At 37.7% G+C, this 24034-nt stretch overlaps 1 protein-coding gene across 1 annotated transcript; it reads right to left on the bottom strand.

The window, feature by feature from the left end:
* Window positions 1–4595: 4595 nt before the first annotated feature.
* Window positions 4596–17913, bottom strand: LOC107688501 (phospholipid phosphatase-related protein type 3-like). Its single transcript, XM_016486185.1, has 8 exons — window positions 17764–17913; window positions 13132–13235; window positions 11227–11412; window positions 10848–10977; window positions 9322–9517; window positions 8730–8787; window positions 6835–7008; window positions 4596–6135 (listed from the first exon to the last, which is right to left on the bottom strand). The coding sequence occupies exons 1-8, from the start codon at window positions 17786–17788 to the stop codon at window positions 4819–4821; spliced, it is 2190 nt and encodes a 729-aa protein (XP_016341671.1). The 5' UTR covers window positions 17789–17913; the 3' UTR covers window positions 4596–4818.
* Window positions 17914–24034: the final 6121 nt, after the last annotated feature.

Here is a 24034-nt window from a genome sequence, read left to right as displayed (position 1 = left end):
TATTATTGTGCCATCTCAAAGAGGCACAAAATCACTTTCACTGACTTTTTCATTAACTGTTCCCTCCTGGTGGAATTACCTGCCCAACTCAATCCGAGCAGCTGAGTCCTTGCCCATCTTCAAGAAACGACTAAAAACACATCTGTTCCAGCTTGTTTTTCTTTGTGTGTGTGTGTGTATATGTGTGTGTATAATATATATATATATATATATATGCATGTATATGTATATGTATATATACACCTTGCTACGTGTACTGCGTTAGGCTAACTGAGACTTGTCATTTGCACTTATATATTGTTGCTCTTTTGTTAGTTTTGACTGCTTTTATTGTCCTCATTTGTAAGTCGCTTTGGATAAAAGTGTCTGCTTAATGACTAAATGTAAATGTAAATGTAAATTACTAGATATGATCTGTAACTACTGAATCACTTGATGTTTTGAATAAACAAAATAAAAACTGTGCATAATTTCACACAGGCTCATCCTATTCTCCCCTGCTTGCCTGTTTCGATGAGAGAGGCCACATGTCTTACTCTCAGCAAACCAATTTACTGAAAATAAAATAAACGCTACAGGTGAGACAATCAAGGCAGTATTTGAGCAGTAGCTGTAATACAAGTGAACAATTCACGCTGACATTTCCTCCCTTCCATCAGCCTGTGAATGCAGAACATGAACACATAAACAAGCAAGCATACAGTCTTCCCAGTTCCCACTTATCTGTTGTAAGAACAGTGTAAGTGTGTCAGAGCATCAGCCTGCAGGACATGCTCACAGCGATGTTACCATTTAGAATCTTCATGCATCTGCCAGCAAATTCAAATCAATTCACTCACGCTCAAATCATCCTTCGGACCGCCTACACTGCATATTATGATTGCGAGATGTAGTAGGCACGCACATGTAAATGAGAGTAGACCAGGAAGTTGCATTTTCCAAATCACTGTAATTTCAGTCGTTCATGTTGTATACTTCTTACTCTTAAATAAAATGTATTCACTATTTGTTCTGAATAGCAATTCAGATACTGAAATAGCAAGAGAATACAGTGTGATGTTTCTTATCACCACACTCAGCACACACTTGCTGAATAGGCAGTTGATATGGTTTGAGAAATGTAGCTTTAGCTTAGATGCTTCCTCACACATTCACTAGTGAATTTTGATACTTTTGTTACTAAAGCAAAATGAGGGACAGTAAAACTTTATTAAGCCAATTAGAGTTTGTTCTTGCCTTTCCATCTGTGGTCTTGTAATGTTTGCCAGCTTCTCCGTTTGTGGCTTAATCTATTCGATTAAGAAGTCCAGGTTCTTCACCTCCTTTTGTTCTTCATTTCACGGTTAATGTTGAACCTGCAACCTTAAAGAACATCTTCAAGATCACAGAGATGCTCTATCTAAGACTCTGTATATGTTGTGGCATAATGAGTTGTTTAACCATGGAGATGGACAACTGTCGTGTTGCCCAGAGTTCTGGAAGGGATGATAAACATCACTGGCACAGAATTTATCTTAGTTAGGGATACACTTTCCAAAATGACATAAAATAACAGTGTAACATTTAACAATACGGTTACAAACATTAACATTAGTTGATTAATCTTGATTAAACATCATTTTAAACATTATACAATTGGGTATAGATATATTATGAATTATTCATAAACATGAATTTATAAATCAACATTAGACTATTAAATGCTGTAAAAATTGTTAATTGTTGGTTCACAGTACCTAATGCATTTAACTAATTACAAAGTGTTACTAATAGCCATTTAACAACCATCACAACCATTAATTTTGTTTTGTTGCTGCCGTGTGTTTTGAGTTTGAGCTCCGTCAAGTTAATTATTTGTCGTCTAATTTTTTTTATCTTAAAATCAATTGTATACACCATCATTTTCGTTTCTATAACGTGTGAATATATCCCCTATCGTATTCTACAACAAAAACAATCAGAGCGCGCTTTGACATAATCTGTATTGTTAAAAGCGCTATATAAATAAAGGTGACTTGACTTGACTTGACTTGACTTAATAAGCATGCGTATTTCATTTAATTTAATTATGACATTAGCTGTAGAATACACTTCTTCTTCCATATTCATGTATACACTGTAATTATTAGAGTACCCATAATTCAAAGCCACATAGAGCACTTGTACATGTAGGTTCTGTTTGACAATAACTGACAATAATTTGGTCTCCTTGGTTTAAACCCTTTAATGCTACTATAACATTGATCTCTAGCCCAGAACGTCCAAACATTGTGTGCTGTAGTAGGACAGTTTTGGTCTTGACTGATAAAATGAGTGTGATCTTGTCAAGCGGAAGATACTGCATGTCTCAATCACATGATATTGGCAAACTCAGCAACCTTGATATCATCTTACAAATCATTCTAGTCCAAAATATTTTGCCCCATTGCTGTCAAAACCTCAATCTCTGTATGTTTCTTCTTTTTGCTTGTGTTGTTGAATCACCACAAGGAGGTCAAGTCTGTGCTGTAGGAGTGGCACATACGAGTCACTTCCACAGAAGCCTAGGCTGCAGATCTTTTTATGACCCACTAAGGGAACATTCACTGTTCTTATAGAGCTGCAATATTGAGTCACAGTCTGACTTGGCCCAGGGCACTGAATGTTTAATGCACTATTCTGAAATGAGTATATGATTTGATCACTGTCTTTACAACAGGCATGTCACACCATATTCTCTCCAACTGTTTGAATAAACAAAGTCCCTTCCTTAAATAGCCACACGGTAGGTCTCTCTTAGGATATTTGTATCTTCAGCAGCTCTGATTTATTAATTTTTAAAGATGAAAATCACATTAATTATGTTGGGTGTCTTTTTGACAAATTCATTAAAGATGGGCGATACTGACCCATGCAGTAGTGATTTATAGATCAGAAGAGATACTCTCTTACAACCTAAAGCACACGATTTATCATGCCTGTCTTGAAAGAGCAATGCATATCACTGCAAACTGCATGTAGCATCTTTAAAACTATGTACCTTTCTGTTGCCTTCTAATGTATGATATGAAATATGCTGTTGTGCGTGTGTTTTGTTTTGAATTTTTGAAGAAATACTGGCTTATAATGTGGATGTAATATTGATAAGCTCACACACATGAATTACTGTATGTTTTCCCCTAAAAAATAAACGATTGAACATTGTTTAATAAAAATATCTATAATATCAAATATATTAATGCATGCCCTGTTATTAGCTGTAGTTTTTGTTGTTGATGTTCTGAAAAATTAAGATGAATAAATAAATAAAGATGTAATATTCTGTATGATAGTCCATTTATCAAAACTGTCTGAATATACAGTAAATTTATGAAAGTGTAGAAGAAAAGCAGTGAACACAATCACTTGTTTTTCAAAATGTCTGAGAAAATCATGGATTTTGACAGAAAACGTCTATCAGAATTCACTAGATTCACTGATTAAAAGCAGATAGTATTATTACAATTTTATTATTCAGTTTGTTACAAAAACCTTAACATTGGGCAGCAAAATGAAAGAGACCATCCCTGCTGATTTATAACAGTCCATCCAAAGTAAAGAAGACACATAAATAAACACACATGCAACACGTACAAACAAGCAAGAGTACTTCATATTTTAGTATAAAAAGGAGAACACGACTAGACCTACTTAAAACTGATTCCATACACAGCAAAGTCATGAGACTGCTTACCTGTCCATATTCCCAGGATAAAACTGTCCCCAATGAGTCTGAATCATTAATGAACTAAAACATGACCTTGTACAATACAACATAAGTAAGTCTTTGTGTATGAATGAAACCTCAAATGTAAATATGTTTGGTTGTTATGTCTTTACTCACGAGAACGTAGCTTCTTGAAAGGGGCAACGCTTTCTGCAAGGAACAGAAAGCCTTAATATATTAATTACAACTTGACAGAGGCGGACAAAGTACTCAACTCCATTACTTGAGTGAAAGTACAGATACTGCTGGTCAAATATTACTCCATTACAAGTAAAAGTTGTAAAGACAGATTTTTACTTAAGTACAAGTACAGAAGTACTTGCTTTTAAAAGTATTTAAGTACCAAAAGTAAATTTCCCTTTTTATGTCAATGCACTGTTTTATTATTGTTGTTTGTAATACTTACAATACTTCTGAAGCAACTTAGAATACATTACACCTGCTGAATACACTGACTATCTTATTATTGAATTGTTGTAAATAAATATCACATTTGCAACTGGTCAGTGTTCAAAAAATGCTGGGAAATCACTTCATGTAGCCCTACAAGAGTGATTACTGATAAACTGTCTGAAAAAAAGAAAGTCACGTTTTAGAGAATAAAAAAAATCACACACTGACTTTCAAAGCTGCTACAGAGTAACGACTTTCTACTTCGAGGATCTTGATAGAAATGTAGTGGAGTGAAAAGTACAATATTTGTCTTTCAAATGTAGTGAAGTTAAAGTCATAAGTTCCCAGAAAAAATAATACTCAAGTAAAGTACAGATACTCAAAAAGTGTACTTAAGTACAATACTCAAGTAAATGTACTTAGTTACTGTCCGCCTCTGCAACTTGATTTGAGGTTTGTGGGTCATCTTTCCTCACAGATTGTGCATGTACACTCAACAGCCTCCTCAAGTCTGTGTGATCCTTCTGGTGCTCCACTGCACTAATCCACCCCAGATGCTCCATGTGAGATAACCAAAAAGGCTGTCTTCTCTCGCCATCCACTGAAAACACAATTATTCACATTGGGTCCTTCCCTAAAAGAAGTCTGCAGTGTCCCTGCTTTGACCTACAGTAACATCTTCAGTCCTTAAATGGTCTGTTTGTTTGCAAGTTCTTAAAGAAGTGGTCTGGCTCTTGGTGAGGCTGACCAGGCTCCCAGTCTTTAGCTGAGATCGAGGACTTATGGTGAAGCAAGGAATCTCGACTTAGACTGCTGTCGAGGAGCAGGTCAGGATGCGGTGGCGGAGGCAGGATCCCTAGATCAGGATCACTGGTAGAGGAGCAAAGGGAGTCCGTTTTCATGGGACGATAATCACGGACGCATTCCTGCCTGGGGAGTGTCCGGCTGGTCTCATGGACTTCTGTGCTGCCATTAGAGGTGCTCCTCCAATCCCACGTGTTCCCGTTGCCTGAAGAAAGACGGACCACTGGGTGATGAGGAGCGTGAGCGTCTACCGTGACAATGCTGCTTCTGTCTTGCTCCGATGGAATGCGGTAGTACGGCGACTCTGAGCCAGTGCTGGAGGTGGCACAGGATGAGGCAGTCTCGGAGGACTTTGGTGTGGTGATGCTACCTGGACCATGTTGCTTAGACATGGCAATGACCTGAATAACCCGTGGTTGGTTGGGTAATCGTGGGGGTTCCGGCGTGGCAGCTGGTACCGGACCTCCTTTCTCCGTCATGGATAGCCATTTTGCCCGTGTGGTGGCGCTTTTAGGTGACACTGGTGGTGGTCTGGTGGCTTCCTCTGGGATATGAACCAACTGTGGGGCACTGGGCCTCTGAGGCATCATCGCCCTGGCACCTCCTGCTGTCGCTGTTGCTCCCCTATTGGCTTGCACGGTAGGATAAAGGGAGGACGGCATGCCCAGATCCTCTGAAGCTTCTCCTTCAACTCCGTCAACTCCTTCTGCAGTTGCTCCTTCCTCCTCTTTCTCATCCCTCAAGCTGAGACTGTGCATCTCCATTGATTTCTGCTTCCATTCGGACACCAATTGTTTAGAACGCTGAGAGTCCATCGGCACGTGGAAGGTCATGTGACGCTGAGCAGGCTCCTCCATAGCATTGGTGTTAGCACGGGGCAGTGTGTTACTGAAGGTCACCATGGTCTCCTTCCCCATTGGGCTGCGAGGAGCCAGGAGCTCAACATCTGCACTAGCCCTCTTTAGGCTGCCCATTGAGGCCTTCTCTCGACGCACCTTACGGTTCAGGCCAGCAACATGTGGCGGGGCCGATAGCTCATCGTTGCTCTCAGAAGCATGGGCCTTTTGGTACACAGAGTCATGGCCACGCTGTGTCAGTTCTCTTAGAGGATCTTTTTGTGGAGGAGGGGGCTGCTTCAATGGCCTGGCGTAGGACTCTTCATTGGACCTAAAGTTCCCCACTGCATATAGTGCCTGGAGTGTGAGAAACAGTTGTTATTGTAAGGTTAACAAGAGCTCATGAGACATTTTTTACCTCATGAAGACAAATTAATTAGATTGCACGTACACCAAATATACTCGTATTTGTTTATTGAATAGTTTATATTAGAACATTGGCCATTAATAATAGAGTTGGTTCTCTCTTTGCTGCTATAACAGCTTCTATACAAATCTGGGAAGGTTTTCCACTGACAGGGTCATTTTTTGGAGCCACAAAAATGATTTTAGTTTATTTTGTATTTTATTGTATTTTTACTGTAAAAAACAAAACATTGTTCAGTGCTACAGAGTTTTATTACTTTTACTTTTTGTCTGTTGACTTTTTTCTTTTACCTATTTACTATTGTATTATAAATGACATTTTTAGAAATAGTTTTAACCCACTTGACTGGTTAGAGAGATTATAACACAAAAGCATATCAGAGGAAAGAGACGAAGCAAAGAGATGACATGGAGAAAGTGAAAAGGAGCTGTGAAATTGTTCCTGATGAATCCTGGAGGATTTCTCTTCCTCTAATAGAAAAGAAATCCTAAATATAGAGTTTGCAGTCGGCAGATTATAAAACAGTGAAAAGAGGAAGATAAATAAGTCTTGAAATCCTCTGCTAACCCAAAATTCAAGCTGTCAAAGCAAAAGTTGTTCGGAGAGGCAAACTAAAAACAAAGACTCACTAGATAAACAGCAATGCCAGCCCCTATCACAAAGCCCACGTAGACGTCAATCGGGTGGCTCCGATACTGGGTGATTTGGGTCAAACTTGCCAGGGCTGCTGCTATGGCAAACGCAAACACCAGCACAGGCTTCAGCAGCTTGGTACTGTCTGATATGGTGGCATTGAAGTACATCTGAGTAGAGAAACATAAGTATCACAACAACATGACAACTGCTCTGGTAAAAACCTCATAAATATGAAATGACCTCTAACAGCTGTCTCAAATTAAACTTTTTCTTTTTCCACTTAAAATGAGTGTTTTTGCTGTACTTGTTTGTTTTAATTAAAGGGATAGTTCACCCCAAAATGAAAATTCTGTCATTATTTTCTTAACCTCATGTCATTCCAAACCTGTAAGACCTTCGTTCATCTTTGGAACACAAATGAAGATATTTTTGATGAAATCTGAGCGCTTTCTGACCCTCCATAGACAGCAACGCAAGTACCACGTTCAAGGCACAGAAAGGACATTGTTAAAATAATCCATGTGACATCAGTGGTTCAACTGTAATTTTATGAAGCTAGGAAAATAGTATTTGTGTGCAAAGAAAACAAAAATAATGACTAACGATCAACAATTTCTTCTCTATTCAACGTCATAAAGCTCTTGGATTTCATAAAAATATCTTAATTTGTGTTCCAAAGATGAACAAAGGTGTTGGGGTTTGGAACGACATGAGGGTGAGTAATTAATGACAGAAATTTCATTTTTGGGTGAACTATCCCTTTAAGTTGATGTTTCACTGTTAACCCGTAAAGCTTTCCTTTAAATTTATTTGGAGTTTTCTTTAAAGATTTTAAATAGTAGTAACTCAAAATGAGGCTCGGGCCCATGAGGCCCATGCTTTTCCTTAAAGCATTTATAAGGACATTTTTAAATAAAAGTTTTTAAATAAGGAATTATTAGAGGTTTTAGCTTTTTGATTATATTGTTGTTGTTAAATTTTTTTTTACATTTTTTTTATCAGGCTTGTTCAATTACTTTTTCCAGGCATAATTTCCCTTCCATTCCATATACTAGAATATGATATTTTATGATATTTGATAATCACAGAATCTAAGAGTTAAATCTAAAAATGTAGCCAAGCTACCTAATTTTATTTAAAGTTGCAGTCCGTAAGTTTTGCCTCTTTGTCGCCATCCTGTACCACTCAAATTAGAAAACATTATTATAAGCTAACCTTTGTGAATCGTGCTGAAGTAAGGCGATAGTTTTGAACACTGGCTGGTTATGTACTTGCTCAAATATTGATTTCAGATCATTTTTAACCAAAACAAGTTACGGACTGCAGCTTTAAATGATTAAGTTTGATATTTGAGACATACTTCCATGGGGAAAGACATGCAATTCCTAGTCCACTTTACTTGAGTCAGTTACCTCTGTTTCATTGTTTTACAATAACTGGTTTATATGCTTTTTTAAGGTCCGCCAATTAGATTCTACTGGATAACACTAATACCAATTAGATTTACCTAAAATACTCCAAATGTAGTTAAAGCAGCTTGACTGTCTCTCTTAACTGTCCAGAGAGAATGACTTCATTAACAGTTGGAAAACCCACATTGAGTTCAACGAGGCATATCTAACAAAAGTAGACTAATGAGCATCTCAGGCTCTACAGCTGTGAGACACCAAGCTGGCTGTGGCCTATATACTCTGCACTTTTTAGGAAATTCAGCAGAGGTCAATCAGCAGTTGATAATGTTCTACGCCACATAATGCTGATGCTGGATCCTTCTAATAAGAGTGCTAGCTCAGTGATCACAGTGGCACGGTTTTTCAAATTACAAGTATTTTGCATCAGATCATTTTTAAATCAAAGTTCCCTGAGAAAAGTAAAGAGAAATGCTTACCGAGATGTAGACGGCTGCGAAGCCAGACAGAGTGGCGTGCTGGGAGGGGAAAGTTTTCCTGATAACACAAAGACAGACAAAAAAAGAGGAAAAAGTGACAGTGGCTTCAGTAACATCACATGAATTATCACAGAGCGCAGCCAAGAGTTTTAGCATGTGAGGAAGAAATGTAAATGAGCCAAGGAAGAGATGCAGGAGGAAAGCACTACACTTCAGTGAGCAAAACACAATTTCATATCTGTTCCATAGCTTCCTCGTTCTATGTGCCACCTGACAAGGATTTGGGGAGAAAAAAGGATAAATCCCATTTGTAGTCCTTGTAGGGAAATGCTGCAATGGGATAGAAACTAAAAAAAACTTGAAATAAACACAAAGAATATCTATTTGTCATCCTGTTTAGTCCACACATTGGGTATGCAACACTACAGGGGCAAAAATGTGTATGCGTATTGCATACAAATAAACAATACTTTGTGTTTTAGCACATATATGCAAATAGAATATGCAAATTAGGTAACACCCTAAACACAACAACAAAATGAATTTACCTTGGCATATGTGAGAAGGCATGGTGTTGTTTGTGTGTATTCACCTTGCTGACAGGATGGCATACTGGTCCCGGCCTGAGCAGATGTCCTGGGTTATGTAGGGGTTTTTATCGCAGGCCACACCCGGCAGTGTGTAGTTGGGTTTGCACACAGTTAGGAAGAAAGGAGCATGATAGCCAGTGGCCAGCTGGATAACGTCAGTCACCAATGCAGTGGCGCACAGCCCAAACACATGAACACCTGTGTGGGGACGAGAAACTGTCAGTGTGGAACCGTGTGAACAGAGCCAGACTTGTTTTTGTTTGTCTGTGTGAGTCTTATGTAGCCAACACTCGACCATATGCTTCTACCAAAATAGAAAAAGCCTGTAAAAATGTCTGAATGCTGTCAGTGTATGAATAATGAATGTCAGAAGTCAGAAGAGGTCCCAACTCCTGAGTATTAAAACTAAAAATAAGAGATTACCATTTAAAGCTTTTTCGTGTGTGCCATACAAGTACCATACAAAGATGTATTATTTGCATATATATTTTAATATTTTAGTTGTTTATATATATTTTAACTTTACCTGTAATTTCCCACATATTGAGTATACTGTGTGTTTATGGCAGGAGTTGTCAGATCAACTTCAGAATGTTTCTATAATCATAGAGCATTTTGATTGGCCATTTGTGGGATGGTTTTTTATGGTTCAGCTAAAATCAGTAATGTATGTAATAGAGACTGAGACATACCTCAAATATCTTTGTAGATTTGTTACGGTAGCACTTTAGTATAAGGACCAATTCTCACTATTAACTAGTTGCTTATTAGCATGCCTATTAATAAAATATTGGCTGTTTATTAGTACGTATAAAGCATTTATTCTGCATGACCATATTCTACATCCCTAACCCTACCCAATACCTAAACTTAACAACTACCTTACTATTAATAAGCAGCAAATTAGTAGTTTATTGAGGCAAAAGTTAGCAGTTAATGGTTTGTTAATAACAAGAATTGGACCTTAAAATAAAGTGTGACCAATGTGACTGTTAAAAATTTGAAAATAGTAATGAGTTTAACTTCATATTATTACATTATTACACTACCAGTCAAAAGTTTGGGATCAGTAAGATTTTTTTTTTTTAATTAAAGAAATTGACACTCTATGGACACTTCTATTTTAAATAAACACTGTTCTTTTAAACTTTCTATTCATCAGAAAGTCCTCAAAAAAATGTCTCGTGGTTTCCACAAAAATATTAAGCAGCACAACTGTTTTCAACATTGATAATAATAGAAGAAATATTTCTTAAACCCAAATCAGCACATTGGAATGATTTCTGAAGGATCATGTGACACTGAAGACTGGAGTAATGACTGCTGAAAATAAAATAAAATACATTTAACATATATAAAAATTGAAAACAGTTATTTTAAATTGTAATAATATTTCACATAAAATGTGTTTTTACTATATTTTGAATCAAATAAATACAGCTTTGGTGAGCATAAGAGACTTCTTTAAAAACATTAAATCATATGTCTGACCCCAAATATAATTTAATTGTAAAGTTTTTTAACATACCCACAAAGCGCACTGTTCTGCGTAAGAAGGAGTTGAAGTTGCAGCCTCCTGCATTTATACTGCCTTCTGTACCAGAGCGAATCTTCAGTTTGGACTGCATGCAGTACATCAAGGCTTCACCCAGCATGATCTAAGCCAAAAACACACAGAAGAATGAGAGCTGCCTGAAGCAACATTACAGAAATCCAATCTGTCAAGTGTTTAATTATGCTTTATACAAGATGTTAAAACTCGGTCCTTGACCATGCAATTCACTGGCCATGCTGTTACTGTCCACATTGCATCAATGAATAGAGTAACAGGATTTAGTGTAATATTCACAGTAGCAACAGTGAGATAAATAGGTTAGGTCGTTTATGAATATAGTATGAACACTCACAGACGCTGCAGGGCCAGCAAAGGCCAGGCTGAGCAGCATGAGCAGAGGGATGAGCTCGTCTCCTGTTTCCACATAGGGCATGCTCAGTGTGCGGTCATGGCAACGGAACCCAACTTTGGCTGGCTGTAATACGTCTGTCAGCTCCAAGAAGTAAAGAGAGATCATGGAGAATGCCACTATTGGCAGCTAAAAGGGAAGAAAAAGAGGAAGAATAGTTGGGTTATGGGAAAGGTGGCACAGGAGAGGATTATGCAGGGAGGAATCAGTTAACATATACTGCATGGATACCTTCATGAATTATTCATGCACACAGTATTAGGCATACAGTGGTCCCAAAAAATATTTGAACACTTAAGCCAAGCTTAAAAATGCATGAATGTCTTGGCTTGAAATAACAAAATATAGCATTTGTTTGAGAAAAAAGTATAAACACTTTTTACATATTGTAAAAAAAAACGTATTCTTTAAACATTCTATTACTTTCTTTCAAAAAATGCATTTGGACTTTTTTAGACTACCAAACATTAATGTTCATAGTAATGTGTTTAACAACACCTGTAGTAACTATGAATGATGCATTTATATAGCGCTTTATTGTGTATTGTTGTACACCCAAAGCGCTTTACAATCATGTGGGGGGGTTTCTCCTCAACCACCACCAATGTGCAGCATCCACTTGGATGATGCGACGGCAGCCACAGTACAACGGCGCCAGTGCGCTCACCACACACCAGCTACAGGTGGAGAGGAGAGAGAGTCATAGAGCCAATCAAGTGGTTGGGGATTATTAGGAGGCCATGATTGACAAAGGCCAGTGGGGCAATTTGGCCAGGACACCGGGGTTACACCCCTACTCTTTACGAGAAGTGCCATGGGATTTTTAATGACCACAGAGAGTCAGGAGCTCGGTTTAACGTCTCATCCATAGGACGGTGCTTTTTTTGTCAGTATAGTGTCCCCGTCACTATACTGGGGCGTTAGGACCCACACAGACCACAGGGTGAGCACCCCCTGCTGGCCTCACTAACACCTCTTCCAACAGCAACCTAGTTTTCCCAGGAGGTCTCCCATCCAGGTACTGACCAGGCTCAACCCTGCTTAGCTTCAGTGGCCAACCAGTCTTGGGCTGCAGGGTGATATGGCTGATATGGCTGTGATCTAGCTAGAGGAACTGACTTTATACAACCACTAAAACATGAGACTAGATATTTCAATTAATTGCAAAAAAAGTTAGTTCTGAGGAAAGCTCTGGCATCATTTGTTTGCAGATGCCACTTTGTTTTTTGTTTGTTTGTTTAAAAAAAAAAATCCAATTTAATGACATTCAGAAAAGTGTGATAATATTCAGACATTTTCAGTGTGACTTAAGTGTATAAATATCTATGTAAACATTAAAAAATAGGTCTAGCGGTAACCAGTTACATTTTCCATTGACGCTTCACGTTTCAACAATTTTCTTTGATGTTTACATCAATATTATCTCATTGAATAGGAATAAAGCAGTTTAAGCCCAAATAATCCTTTGCTGAAATCCTGTTAAAACCTCTTAACCCTGGTTAAAACATGTACTTGACATCACCTACATAGGATAAGAACTTGAGCATTCCCATATCCCGCTTATGTGTTAAATATCAGTTCTGTGACATTTGCAAGTCATGTCATGTCATTTATTACACAGCTAAAATCACAATTCATTTTACAGGCTCATATGTTTCATCATGTCATTGTATTATAGCTCAAAGCGACATGTAAATGGCATTATATGCAGATGACTCTCCTCATAAGATAAGGCAGTGGTGCGTAACACATCATGCTATTCTTTAGGCAGTTCAACGGCAGGATGAAGAAGCCTTGTAGAGATCGTTAAAGCATCACCAAAACAACTGAAACATGTTGACAGCATACCTCTACAAAGTAGAAACATGGCAGCAGGGTCATACTGTCTTTGGGAGGCTTCTTCTTGGGCTTGTCTTTTGGAGATATCATTTTGCCGTTTGGCCGAGTAAAATCTGAAAGTGAGAACAGAATAAGATCAAACACAGGATATTTACTAGATACATGTTATAGACCTTAAGCAGGTTAGACGCCATATAGAATTTAACACAGATGAAAACAATGTATTTGCAATGACTTATAATATAGTTTTAACTGCTTCTTTCTTCAATGTCAGCCCATTGCAAAGCTTAAAACACTGTGAAAACAAAGCACTCTGTTTTGTTGAAACCATGTCTTTTAGTGTCCAGGAATATTCAAATATACACTCTAAAAAATACTGGGTTGTATTTAACCCAGCATTTTTTAGAGTGTAGAGTGTATAAAGGTCTTCAATCACTTAAATCACAAATTTTATTTACAACTCACAGCTTTTTTTTTTGGAGTTTCTGTCTACTGAAAGTGTTTTTTTTTTTGTATGTTGTTAAGCAACGCTACCCTGATTAAGATCTGTTGAAAGATAAAAACATCTGTGCCTATGCTTGTGGTATTAAATATCCTGCAACTTTTATTTGGCTCAGCCTCAAATGGTCTTGGAATATCTAAGTGCTCAAATCAGCCTAGTAAATGGATCACTTGGCACGCTTGTAATTTGTCTTGCTAGTCATGCAAATATTCTGTGCTTCTGATGCGGATGGGTGGACACAAAGTCAAATACAGGGAGTGTAAAATGAATACATCCATTAAAGCATCATTAGGCTTAAAGTTACATGTTTTTATACCTATCTCATCACTATGTATTTTAAATGATAGAGTATAACAAACACATATAATGTATACATTTTTTATTGGCCTTGAAATTAAAAATGGTATTTTACGGTTGGAAACCTGATTTCTTTATAATGTGATATAGGATTCTTTCAGTAATGATAATCAATTGGAAAACAAGGCATCTCGTGATGAAAGGCTCATCAACCATATCCTCATGAATGTAATGAAATACACTGGTCTTTGGGAGCAAAAAATAAAAGAAGACCTCTAATTTTGGCAAGGAAAGTACTTTGTGTTCCATTCCATGACACCACAAAATATCATCCTTTCAAGATGTTCTGTAATGTCTAATGGTACCGCTTTCAAGGGGTTCAAAAACGGAGCTTTATGACACATAACTGCAGTCCAACCAGAAATGTTGAGATTAATGGTTTTGGATGATATTACAGCATTGTGGTGGTGTTTGATGAGGTAGACTGCATAGCCAGTCAATATCAGGATTCAATTCTGCTGCCTAGTATCAGATTAAAACCAGTGCTGTGACTATTAGCACTGTAAATATTCAGTTCTGCATATGCCCACATAACTGATTAGTGACTAAGCTTCCCTTACTGGAGTTACCTTGTGGAATTCAGTATTGACTTAGCATGCAATAGCCTGAATAGCCTCATCTCTCTCCAGGCAGACAGCTAATGAAAGTTGGGTGACACATGGTGGCCGTATCGGCTTCCACGCCTCACACTGCACAAACAAAGAAGGCTCTTTTCAGGGGAGAGAGAACTATTTATCCTGCGCTACTTTGTTTGTCTCTGAAGAGAGAGGGGGATAAGGAGAGGGCCGGGAATGAACAGACTCAAGTCTGTGCTGTCAAGGAATCTCTTGGCTGGCAAATAAAAGGAGCTTAGCAATAAAGCAGCAATCAAGTCGGTCTGTGAGTCTCTTCAGCAATATGTCAGAGCTGGTGGGAAGTTGGTACTGAATAGATATACGTACTAAATGTAGAGAAAATGAGAGATTTTTCAACTCATTTAAGTGATCCAACCTTTCCAGTGTTCCTTAATCAGAAGACGTTTGAAAATAACTTGAAAGAAAATCTGCACACTCTAAGATAATGTAAAATGTCTGCAGTGAAGTGAAGAAAGTGAATTACACTTACATTGTTGTGTACTTTAAGCAAAATCCTGCATTGAAAACCCAATTTTGTACATTTCTCAAAGTATGAAATCAATGTAGCTGTTTTTACCTTGGGAATCCACTTGTGATCTATTATCTACCGCAGTCTTTTTATCAAATTTTTTTTTTAAACAGAAATTTGCATTTTAATGAAAATACTGAATATTAACGAATTAACATTAAATTTGTTAAATAGATTTTTTTTTTTTTTTTTGGTGGAAACAACGTCTTGTCTTTGTCACACCTAACATTAAAGGGGTCATATGATGCTGCTAAAAATAACATTATTTTGTGTATTTGGTTAATGAAATGTGTTTATGCGGTTTAAAGTTTAAAAAACACATTATTTTCCACATACTGTACATTATTGTTTCTCCTCTATGCCCCGCCTTTTTGAAACTCGTCGATTTTTACAAAGCTCATCGGTCTGAAAAAGCGAGGTGTGCTGTGATTGGCCAGCTATCCAATGCGTTGTGATTGGCCGAATACCTCAAGCGGGAGACGGAAATGTTACGCCCCTCACATACTGCTGATGCCGTGTCCTGGCCGGAGCGACGAGACAAAAACATTAATTCCCTCAGCGACCAGCACAGATCAGCTCTAGGCATGACGAAGCGGATATCGTCCTCTTTTGGAAGACCAAACAAAGTAGTTTCGCTTTCACAACGAAGCACACAGCGTCTTCACGACATGGTTGCAGCGTCAACAAAACTACAGTGAGAATAAAAGTTACGCCTTCTTTCTTTGCGTGAACATTTGGGCGGCGTTATGCAAATCTTCCCACATAGTGAGGTAGATATGTGGGGGCATGTTAGAACGAGCCGTTTTAGGTAGGTGTGGCTGACTCTGAACTTTATAAAGAATATCTCTTTGGATTTGAGACTTTAGTCTTTGCAACTTTACAGATCTTCTTTATGCACCAAGAGCTTGTAACACTCCAAAGAGAAAGGAAAAATTGAAATCGCATCATATGACCCCTTTAAGTCCATAAAATGTGGATATTTTTTTCTTATTGCAAATTCAAACTGTGTTTAATGTTTTTATGTTATGTTGGCCTATATTCAAAAATATGTCATTTTATGTACTTCAATAATCCTGCGGGCATTTTAAACAAAACACTTTTTTCCATATCAAGTTTTTATAGTTCATTTGTTAAAAAAAAATCTCTTTGAAAGTGATTCCAATGATACCGTTGCTCTGTGTCATTTTCATTATGGACTTCACTATTCTCATAGAACTAGATTATTAAACGATTATTAAGACTTTACAGTTATCGTCCTTGGTGTGAATAGACCTTTATGCTTGGTCGACGTCTAACTTGAGCCAAAGCTGTTGAGAAACAGGGTTGCGACACGCTTTGATCTCGCCGCCACGCGGTCACATGGTTCATGAAGCTCTCAATACTGCAACCAACTGCATTCAGGGAAACTCTTTCTTGTATTCCTTTAATGGGCAGTCTTCACTATAACTTATTCAACTTACTACAGGGAGAGAAAGATTGCATAAAGACTAAAAACGTAAAAATATGACAACTAGCATCTGGTTATAATCGCTATTAAGGTGTTTCTCATGTTATCTAACTGCAAATATAGCATTACTGCCTATTATCTAAAACTAAACATGAACTATAACGCGTTTCATAATACAACTACTGGCCAGATTTCCGAGAGGTTAACTAATGCGTTAAAATGCCAAAAACTGCTGTAATTTCCTCTACTTTCTGGCGAGTGTGCTTGACACGCTTTACTTCCGCATTCCTCAGTTCCTATGGAAGCCTATGGGAGTGTCGCAACTCTATTTCTCAACGGCTCTGACTTGAGCTACACACTGTTGCTATGGTTACTTGTTGGGCGAACGCAACTTCTGTTCCTGAGCTTCTATTTAGCGCGCTCTTTTACATTTTTAGATTTGACTTGATTTTATCTGACTTTTTGGTGACAGAAACGTTTACAAATTCTGATGAAATGTGTTTATGTATACTATTAGTAAAAATAATATGCATATTATTAATGAAAAATAATAGATAGTTTTTAGGGGACCCCCATCTATTTTTGTTTTGACTCTCTGTGGGGGAGGGGGAGGGTCAAGACTTTACCCCCCCACACACACACACAATTCCCACCCTTGAATCACTGATCTACTGTACCAGCTGCGCCGCTGTCCACTACATGGTACTGAACTGCTGTGACTGACACATGGCTACAACCGAGATGTAACATTGCAGGGGGATGAAGAGGCTCATCTGTGCTGAATAGAGCACACGCGATTTCACGGGACAATTTTAATCTTTGTTGTTGTTGTTTTTTTTTGCGCATATAGCATATATTATATGAAAGCCCCGCTTAAAGTAGAACATTTATATTTTCTCTGATTTTTTTTTTCTCTTGCATTTTTGGCATTTCAAAATGTCCTCGTGGTCAGTTACCATCTCACATACACCTCTCTCCTGAAATGGTGTCATGAATTATTCTGGAATGTCGTACAGAAATACCCAGCCTAATGCTAAAAAGGAACTTTTTTATATTTAATGTGCATTTCATAAAACAGACATACAAACCCGGCACGAAATCTCGATTCTACACGCCAGGTTTCAGCATGTCTGCCTTTTACGGGCTCCCAGGAACAGGCTCGGTCACCATCAGACAGACACTGCTATCTCACCTCTTTCTCGATGTTGGAAATTCATCGACTCCCTCCGACCCCTTCGCCGTCGCTTGGTTCGTCTGTGGTGCTCCAGCTTTCCTCAATGCGACTTAATCCATTTCACGCTTGTACAAAATATCTTTGTATTCACTTCCCCCCTGTCCGCTAAAGGTAAGCGAACGGATAAAAGTATGAATGGAGCTGGACACTCCACTTATATTTCCTCAGCGTAGCAAAGTCCCAGAAGTAGATGTGAGTAATTTCCTCGCAATCGGGCCACTTTCGCATGGAGATCTCGAATACAGAGCTCTCGGATGAGCGGATAGTAAACGAAACAGGAATGCAGTGACTGTGTAGGGCACCGTGAACACAAAAGGCTACTGGGCAGGGTGTTTCTTGAGGGAGGGGACAGAAATGAGGGAGGAGGCGGTCCACTTTTTAACACAAACACGCGGAGAGCATCTTAACCCCCGCTTATTTCCAGTCATCAACCCGTAATGTGTAACAAAAGAGATGTAGAGACGCGACAGATCGTAAGGGAGTTCCGTTGACGACCGCAAGGGTTAATTCGTTCCTCTCTTTGTGCGTGCGCATCGAGCGCTCCATCATGCTGGACGTTATCTGTACTTTTAGATACTGAGATGTTCTTAACGGAGCAAATGTCTTATGCGGACCCACGCATGCGTATGGTCTTTGTTTATTTGTCTGGGATGGGGCTGCATTTGGACCATGCGCTCCTTTGTGTCTAGGTATGTTTCCCGTCAGAAGCGGACAGCAGCACATGGCGCAGCACGCCTCCAGTGAGATCATCGCAGACGCACGCTCGCTCGCTCCTCGCTGCTCTTCATCCTAGAATCATAGGGCGACCATGAGTGATCCTGGTCTAGGCTTATTTTGTGTTTTCTACAGCATTTTTGTTATTTTGTTGATCACTGTTTAGCTTTATTGGAAGACAGAACATAGGCTACAGAATTAAACATGGGGTATCCCCGTATTATAAAAATGGCAAAATGCAAGAGCTAATTATAGCCCATAGGCCCTATATTTAATGAATATACAGTATATGTAAATGCTTTTTGTTTCAAATGCAGTTTTCAGGTGCTGCTTATCTTTAGTAATAGGGGGAGAACCGGGGCGAAAGTAACGCGGGACAAAAGTAACAAAAAAATAAGAGTAACACAAAAAAAATCTAGCTTGTATTGTTGTTACTTTTGACCCACCTGTGTGTTACTTTAGTCCCAACAGACGGGGTCAAAAGTAACAATGTACAATTTATGTTCAAAGTGAAATTATACTGAAGTCGTTTTACATTTCTACAAAATACCACCTGGTATTGATAGACCACACTTGTGAGTTATTGACCACAGCAAAAATATATCTCTGTCTAAAACATTATCTTTTAAAATTACGTTTTTCTGAAAAGTGGTACTTTCGCCCCTGCTCTCCCCTAAATGCCGGAAAATTTGGTTTGTTGTTTAGTGTTAGCCTATATGAATCAATGAATACGAATTATGACAAATGTGACCCGGGACCACAAAACTAGTCATAAGTAGCACGGGTATATTTGCAGCAATAGCCAACAATACATTGTATGGGTCAAAATGATCGATTTTTCTCTTATGCCAAAAATTATTAGGATATTAAGTAAAGATCATGTTCCATGAATATATTTTGTAAATTTCCTACCGTAAATATATCAAAACCTAATTTTTGATTAGTAATATGCATTGCTAAGAACTTCATTTGGACAACTTTAAAGGCGATTTTCTCAATATTTTGAATGTTTTTTTGTTTTTGTTTTTTTTGCACCCTCAGATTTCAGACTTTCAAAAAGTTGTATCTCTGCCAAATATTGTCCTATCCTAACAAACCATACATCAATGGAATGCTTATTTGTTCAGCTTATTCAGATGATGTATAAATCTTAATTAAAAAAATAATCCTTACGACTGGTTTTGTGGTCCAGGGTCAAAAATAAGGATGTTTAATATGATCAACAGTAGAAGTGTTTCAAAAATATATATTTTTTTAAATACATGAATAACGAATGTTTCATGAAAGCATTATTATTAATTTATAAACATTTATTAAGAACATTTTAATGTTATTAATAAGTTAATGTCTGTAGTCTTATTCATTTCAAAAACATTCAAACATGTTCAAGGTAAGCAATATTGTTACAAATATTATTTATTTTTTTATGAATGGATATCGTGGCATTTTCGTAGAGTTACTCAATTTGATCTGAACAAAACATGCCTTTTCATAATGTAATGTATATTTATTATGTATATATAAATACACACACATACAGTATATATATTGAAAATATTTACATGTATATATTCATATAATTTCTATTATATATAAATATATTTAATATATAAACAACATATTTTTCTGAAATATATACATGCATGTGTGTGTATTTATATATACATAATAAATATACACAGTACACACACATATTATGTAAACAAATCTTTTATTTTGGATGCGATTAATCACGATTAATTGTTTGACAGCACTAAATATAAAAAAATAATGTAATGACAGTCATGATAGTATAAAGGCATTCTCTCTTTTATGGGTTTCTTGTAATAACAAATTGTCATCCTACATGTCAATTCAAATATTAATAATAATGCATTTTTTTTTTATAATAATAGTAACAGGCTAACTATTCATGGCAAAAAAAAAAATGGATTCAAGAATTTCAGCTTAATGAGACCTTGTTACAATAATTTCTAACTTCCACAAAAATATATAAAAATAAAAGTCATTTTTGTATGATTTGCATTTGTAATGTATCTTTGAATAACTTAAATCCATCATTATCTGACAAGAAACAGGACACTAAATGCAAACACAAATGCAAAACTATACTGCAAAATCTCTGCTCCATTGCTCCAAATGTGCTATACCAGAGAACTAAAGCAAGGGGGAAAATACAAATCAGCTCCTCCCCCTATTTCCCCCCTCTCCCACACTAGAAGAACAGGGGGTCTCGTCTCAGCAATGCGCTTACCGTTAGTTTCCCAGGAGACTGTGTGAGGCCTCTTGGGCAGTCCTCCTACACCTCAGGACTGGGCCCAGCTGCAGAGAGTTAATAAAATCATCAGTCAGCCATTCAGCCTCACATCCTCTCTGGCCAATTAGTCGCACACCCTATGTGGCTCGACTGCCTTCACAACATGTTTCACGCTCTCATCAATTTCATACAGACTCATTACAGACTCAAAATGGAGAATGAGGTGCTCCAAGTCACAGTATTCAAGAGCTTCACTCTTAAAAAAAACCCTTTTTGGATTAATTTCAGTCGAATGCTTTCGGGATCGGTTTGTATTCTGACAGCTGACCTAATTATTGTGTCCAGATATGCTGCTCTGGTCTCCCAGGTTCATTTTATGGACTAGCACTGCATGATTGTATCATGATTGATTTTTGCCTAGCTCTCACTTCAAATCACATCTCATATGACCATGTACTTGAAATAAATAAGAACTGCTGTAAAATGTGTGGTGAGGGACCAGCTCATATGTCAAGGTATAAGTCCATTGGCATTTCCATTCTTTCCATGAGCATCCGGCTCTCTGGCTGTGTGTCCTGTTTTGGCAGATGCATGACATCATAGTGGCACCATTGCTGATAAGATTATGGAGGGATATGAGTTGAGGTAGACAGAATGAAAAGGAGGGAAAATAGTCCTACTGCATCTCTTGAATCACACGCACAAATATGTGGAATATTATAGTGCCATTTTATTACCAAGGCCTGTTCACACCAAGGATGATAACTGTAACAATAACTATATAACGATTTAATAATCATTCTATTTCTATGAGAGTAGAGACGTCCACACCACAACTATAACACACAGAGGAACGGTATGATTGGAGTCATTTTCAGAACGTTTTTTTTTTTCTCCAGCTGATGAATGATAAAACAAACTACATTTGAAAGCCAATAAGTATCTACCTGAGTTTAAAGAGCTCCAGCATTAAACTTTATTAAAAGTTTACTTTATTAAAATTATCGTCTGCTGGTGTGGAGGCTAGTATAGGCCTATTTGTCGTTATAATGACCTTTATAGTTATCGTTCTAGGTGTGAACGGGTCTTGATACAGTAGTGTGATTTTTTTCCTTCTGAATCTTAATTTCTGTGATTGGTATGAGAAATATGCTACTAAAAACAAGAAAGGAATGGTGTTTCATTCACAAGCTCATTTTTAGGCAAAACCTTGAATGTTTTTAGGCTAAGTCCTTCAAAACAGCACTGGAGACCCCTTGTGGAATAAGTTTGCCATCACAGCTATGAAACTCTCGCGGAATCCTTTGGGAACCTTGGATTTCTTTCTTGACAAATGCAGAAGTGATGCAATTACATTTAAATTGTTTTCTGGAGGCAATAATTCAGTCAATGTGATTGAGAAACCAAAACAAACATTCCATTATGTTTTCATACATTGCTTCTAACAGCTGAGGAGATAAGTTGTAAAACTGCAACCCAAATGCAATGTGCTGCATCCATTATCATAATTTGCAATATTATAATATGTTCATATTTTGCTCTGTCATTTTTGATGAAAGTCAAACAAGTGTTTTTAAATAAATAATGTGAGCGGCAACATTATTTTGGAATCAGTCAAAGAAGTGCACTACAGACATAACGAGGAAATGAGAAACAGGAAAATAAGAGTTGCAATTATACAAGGCTAAATTGTATGCCATTATGCTGAATGTTTGCATTAACAATGATAGGCTACTGTAATTTATGTATTTACAGGGAACTTGTTATCACTTCACTGAATCAATCAATCAATCAGACAATCAAAAGCATCAGTTTTTAACATCCTCTATACTAAGTCTACAACAAATACTTCTTTGGTGAGTGAAGCAACATGTAAAATACACTTAAAATAGTAGTTTTTGAATGGTTTTAAGCGTAAGTACAGTTGTTAGTCATGTGCAGAAGTGTTCACAGCATACTTTCGTATGACCTTTATGTCTGTTTTGGGTGATGTTGAATCACTGGGCTAGCTGAGAAGACGACAAGTTCTGTCTCCGCTAGGTGTCTCTGGATGGCAGAGCTCAGTGTTAATGTGTACAATCAGAGGCGTATTCAGACAGGTGTAAAGCACTGTACACTGAGATACTCTAGCACAGGGGTGTCAAACTCAGCTCCCGGAGGGCCATAGCCCTGCAGAGTTTAGATTTAACCCTAATTAAATGCACCATTTAATGATCCAGCTAATCAAGTCCTTCAGACTAATTTGAAAGTTTAGAGTTTAGCTCTAACCCTAATCAAACACACTTGAACAAGTTAATCAATTATTAGAAAGTTACTGGCAGGAGAGTTTGATCAAGGTTGGAGCTAAACTCTCCAGGAAAGTGGACCTTGAGGGCCAGAGTTGAGAACCCCTGTCCTAGAAAGTATTATGCTCTGATGTGAACAGCCACAGAGATACAGGACAGTCACCAAATCTGATAAGGCAAAGGTTACCGAAAGCTTATTAAGCTATAAAAGTGATTCAGTCAAGAACAGTGAATGATTTGTTTAAAGGGATCATATGATGCGATTTCAAGTTTTCCTTTCTCTTTGGAGTGTTACAAGCTCTTGGTGCATAAAGAAGATCGGTAAAGTTGCAAAGACTAAAGTCTCAAATCCAAAGAGATATTCTTTATAAAAGTTAAGAGTCAACCACGCCTACCTAAAACGGCTCGTCCTAACACGCCCCCTACATGTCTACGTCACGATGTGGAAATATTATGTGGAATACAAATGTGCACGCAAAGAAAGAAGGCTTGGTTTCAGGAACAGCAGTAGTGTTGATGCAGCCATGTCAGGGAGACGCTGTGTGTTTCAGTGTGAAAGCAAAAGCACTTTATTTGGCCTTCCGGAAGTAGATGCAATTAGGAATCATTGGTTCAACGCATTTTATGGACGACAGTTTTTTGAACCTAGAAGAGTACAAGGCTGGCTGTGCACAAAGGCTATTTCTAAATTAAAATCGGGTCAATTCCGACTTTGCTATGACAATCTGGTGCTTCTGAATCAGCGACTGTAAGTATGTTTTGTTATTAGTTGTGCTGTGATTGGCCAGCTATCCAGTGCGTTGTGATTGGCCGAATACCTCAAGCATGTGACGGAAATGTTAGGCCCCTTACCATACCATGTCCCGGCCGGAGCGATGAGACAAAAACAATAAAACCCATTATAAACGAGAAATTTGTTGCATCCAGTGGGGACATAATTACGGATTATAATGACTTATACTGTCTTTTTACG

The sequence above is a fragment of the Sinocyclocheilus anshuiensis genome, unplaced genomic scaffold, assembly GCF_001515605.1.
Source record: "Sinocyclocheilus anshuiensis isolate Anshui unplaced genomic scaffold, SAMN03320099.WGS_v1.1 scaffold329, whole genome shotgun sequence".
Taxonomy (NCBI): Eukaryota; Metazoa; Chordata; class Actinopteri; order Cypriniformes; family Cyprinidae; genus Sinocyclocheilus; species Sinocyclocheilus anshuiensis.
This window is presented reverse-complemented; position numbering and strand designations above follow the sequence as displayed.